The sequence below is a fragment of the Streptopelia decaocto genome (assembly GCF_964273445.1).
Source record: "Streptopelia decaocto genome assembly, chromosome: 4".
NCBI classification, from domain to species: Eukaryota; Metazoa; Chordata; class Aves; order Columbiformes; family Columbidae; genus Streptopelia; species Streptopelia decaocto.
Window position 1 is genome coordinate 72422897 of NC_138658.1, and position 3583 is coordinate 72426479.

A 3583-nucleotide genomic window follows, 5' to 3' on the forward strand; every position below is an offset into this window, starting at 1 on the left:
CCAGGATGGGGAAAAGACTTTGCATCTGCCTTCTGCTGGTGTTTAAGGGGTGTTCTTATTTTGAAAGGTGAGAAGATCTGTCTTCCTGGAAGAACTCCTGGGAAGCGTCCACATTGAAATGCTGTTTGCAAAAGCCTATGGTCCTCCGTGCTGCCAAAATACACCTGCAACTCCCATTCCCTTTGCAGCGCCGACTGCCCCCATATCCTACACCTCCGTTCCATCCCGGGTGTAGATGAGGCTGTTAACCGTAAAGTTGTAGTAGTGGTTGTACTGGGCTCCCTGGCTGCTACTGCTGGGATGGAAGGAGCTGTAGTAGGCGGGGGAAGGTCCCGCAACCCGCTGCAGCTGGTCTGGTGAAGGCACCTCCTGAGAAGAGCTGCTGGAAGGGGTGAAAGTGCCACTGCTCAGCTGTCCCGCAGAGAAGTTCCTGTGATGCAGGTCAGTGCCGAGACCCCCTGTCAGCCGGCTGCCCCCGCCGCTCAGGGAGCTCATGCCGCTGAAGAAGGTGCTGAGGCAGCTCGGGGTGGATGAAATGATACTGGAGGGAGAGGAGCTTTTTGGATGGTCCCTGGCAGAAGGCGAGGGGTCCAGCTCTGGGGGTGGGCTGTTTCCACACGGTTTGCCTGCAGTGGGGATGGGTCGCTCTTCCTCAGTCTTCAGGCCCCCCAGAGAGGAGGCCGCAGATGCGGTCGCAGGGGCGTTGGGCTCAGAGCGCCGCTTGCGTTTGCGACGGAAGTTCCCGTTGTCGAACATCTTCTCACAGTTGGGATCTAAGGTCCAGTAGTTTCCTTTCCCTGGTGGAAAACGGGAGAAATGAGAGAAAGTCAGCTTCGGTGACAGCGAGCCCCACCGCAGACAGATAAGCAATATCCACGTCTTGTCCAGTCAGTACAACACCCACACCTGTTCCTTCTCCGACTGTTGTTCAGTACAAGGATCCAAAACCTGGCTCTAGGACATCACCACCTTCACCCCTCTGTTGCCACACGGAGGAGGAGAACTTCCCCATCATAAAGCATAAACCTCTCTGGAGGATCTGCACCTGTGCCGAAGGGAACGCAAAGCAAGGCTCCCCTTGCTCTGGTTCCCTCACAGCAAGCAGGGGCACCTGCAGCCACCTCGGCCATGGGTGACGAGGTGGTGCCCCTGCCATGGCTCTTTTCAGAAGAGCTGATGGAAAGGTGGGCTGGTGCACCTCGGTACACCGAGGGGGCGTCAGGCCAGCAGCGCTGAGCCGTGGGGGCTGCAGACAAGCTGCACCACGACTTAGCGTGGTGGGGCTGTGGTGGCATTAGCTGAACTCACACACCGCTTGGCCGTGCCCGGGCCTGACGGGAGCAGTGACCCCACAATGTCCCCCCAAAAGCTCCAGACCGGTGCGTCCCCTCCCGGCCGGGCCGGCCCCGCACCGGCCCGACGCGCCGCCGCCTCCGCCCACTCCCGGGCACCGGCCGTGCCCCGCGGCCGGGCCGGGGGCCGTGAATCACGGCCGAGGGAGCCGGGCCTTGCACAACCGGCACTCCCGGGCTCAGCCCGGCCGGCCAGCCTGGGGAGGGGGTGAGGTCTGGGACCGGTCGCCCATCGCCCGCACCTCCCGCAGGGCAGCGCTTGGCCCGACGGGCGGCCGCTCTCTTTATAGCGTCCGGCTTGAGGGGACATGGGAGCTGGGTGTCCTCATAGCGACCGGCCCCGAGGGGACAAGGGAGCCCGGACTCCTCACAGCACCGAGACCGAGGGGTACAGAGGGGAACGGTCTCCTCACAGTGCCTGATTCGAGGGGACAAGAGAGCCTGGTCTCCTCATAGCGACCAGCAGCGAGGGGACAAGAAAGCCCGCAGCACCAAGGGGGCAAGAAAGCCCGATCTACTCATAGTGACCTTCCCCGAGAGGCCAGTGGACCCCGAACTCCTCATGTCACCGGCCCGAAAGGGACAAGAAAGCACGGTCTTCTCCCAGTGCCGGCCCAGAGGGGCCAATGGAGCCCAGTCTCCTCATGTCACCGTCCCCGAGAGGACAAGAGAGCCTGGTATCCTCACAGCACCCGGCTAGAGGGGACAAGGGACCAAGGGGAGCGCTGCCGTCCGCTCTCCTCACGGGGGTGCCGGCAGCCCCCGCGGGGTGTGCGCCCGCCGCATCCCCCATTCCCCAGCCCACCCGCAGCCTCACCGGGGTCGTCCTCGTCGCGGGGCACCTTTCGGAAGCAGTCGTTGAGGCTGAGGTTGTGGCGGATGCTGTTCTGCCATCCCGCCTTGCTGCGCTTGTAGAAGGGGAAATTCTCGGCCACGTACTGGTAGATGTGGCTGAGGGTCAGCTTCCTCTCCGGCGCGCTCTGGATGGCCATAGCGATCAGCGCCGAGTACGAGTACGGCGGACGCACCAGCTTCAGCAGCTCCTCCTGGCTGGCCAGGCTGAGCCAGCTCAGCTCCGCGCCGCCCGCCGACGGCGAACCGGGCGCCGAGGGCGACCCCACCAGCTGCCCGCCCCGGGAGCAGCCGTACGAGGCCGGCGGCAGGAAGGGCGAGGCGGCGGCGGCGGCGGCGGAGCCGGGCGGGCCCTGCAGGTAGGGAGCGGGGCTGTTCATGCCCCACAGGTAGCCGGCATTGGCGGGCGCCCCGTAGTCCCCCAGCGCGTACCCGCCCGCCCGCTGCCCCGAGGAGGCGGCGGCGGCTGCAGCGGCTGCGGCGGCCGCGGCGGCGGCGGCAGCGGCGCCGGGCGGGTGAAGGCTGGGCTGGGGGTAGACGCTGAAGTTCTCGCTGCAATACACCGCCATGTCGGGGGCTTCCTGGGCGCTGCGGGGCTGCGGGGGCGCGGGGGCGGCCGCCGGCGCCGAAGCTCTGGGCTGCGCCTGCTGCAACTCACCGGCGCTCATAATCCCTGGCCATGCAGGGCGGCCGGCGCTCCCCCCCGCTCCCGTCCAGCCCGCCCCCCCTGCGGCCCCGGTGGCTCCAGACCAAAAAATCCCGGGGGGCTGCGGCGCGGTGCCCTTATAGGCGCTGCCGTGCGCCCGGTCTCCCCGCCCGCGGCCGGGGCTGGGCGGGCGGCGGCGGCGCGCAGGGAGCAGCCAGTAGCGCGGCTCCGCGCCGGGGAGGGAGGCGGAGGGGGGCAAGGCCGGGCCCCAAAAGCGGACATGGGGGAGGGACCGGCGGGGGGGGAGCTGCGGGAGGCGCCAGGGATTGGGCTCCCGGCTGGATGCGGCCCCGGCAATGCGGGGGCAGCATCCCCGAGCCTGACACCCCCCCCCCCCCCATCCCGTGTGTCCCCCCTCCACGTCCCGGGGGTCTCTGCGCTGCCCCACCGAGCAGGGACGGTCACCCCTGGACTTCTTTCCCATGCATGCGATCGTCCCCGATCCCTTCATCCCCGAAACTGAGGTCTGGGGGAGATTAGCATCGCTGCGGTTGCCGCGACGGGAGCGTGAAGGGTGAAATTCGCTTAAATTCTTGTTACTTACGTGTAATTTTGCCGAGCGGCTCACAACAGCCCGAGCTGAGATGGCAGTTAATTAGCTTGGGGTAAGGAATTGCCCGAAATTAAACAAACAAACAACATCGGCGTGTTCGCTCGTACTTGCGGAGGAAAG

At 66.1% G+C, this 3583-nt stretch overlaps 1 protein-coding gene across 1 annotated transcript; it reads right to left on the bottom strand.

Annotated features, from left to right (window-relative positions):
* Positions 1-207: 207 nt before the first annotated feature.
* FOXI3 (forkhead box I3) lies at positions 208-2872 on the bottom strand (the record flags this gene model as incomplete). Its single annotated transcript, XM_082050765.1, has 2 exons — positions 208-797; positions 2170-2872. 2 exons carry the CDS (start codon positions 2870-2872, stop codon positions 208-210), a joined length of 1293 nt encoding a protein of 430 aa, XP_081906891.1.
* Between the last annotated feature and the right edge of the window lie 711 nt (positions 2873-3583).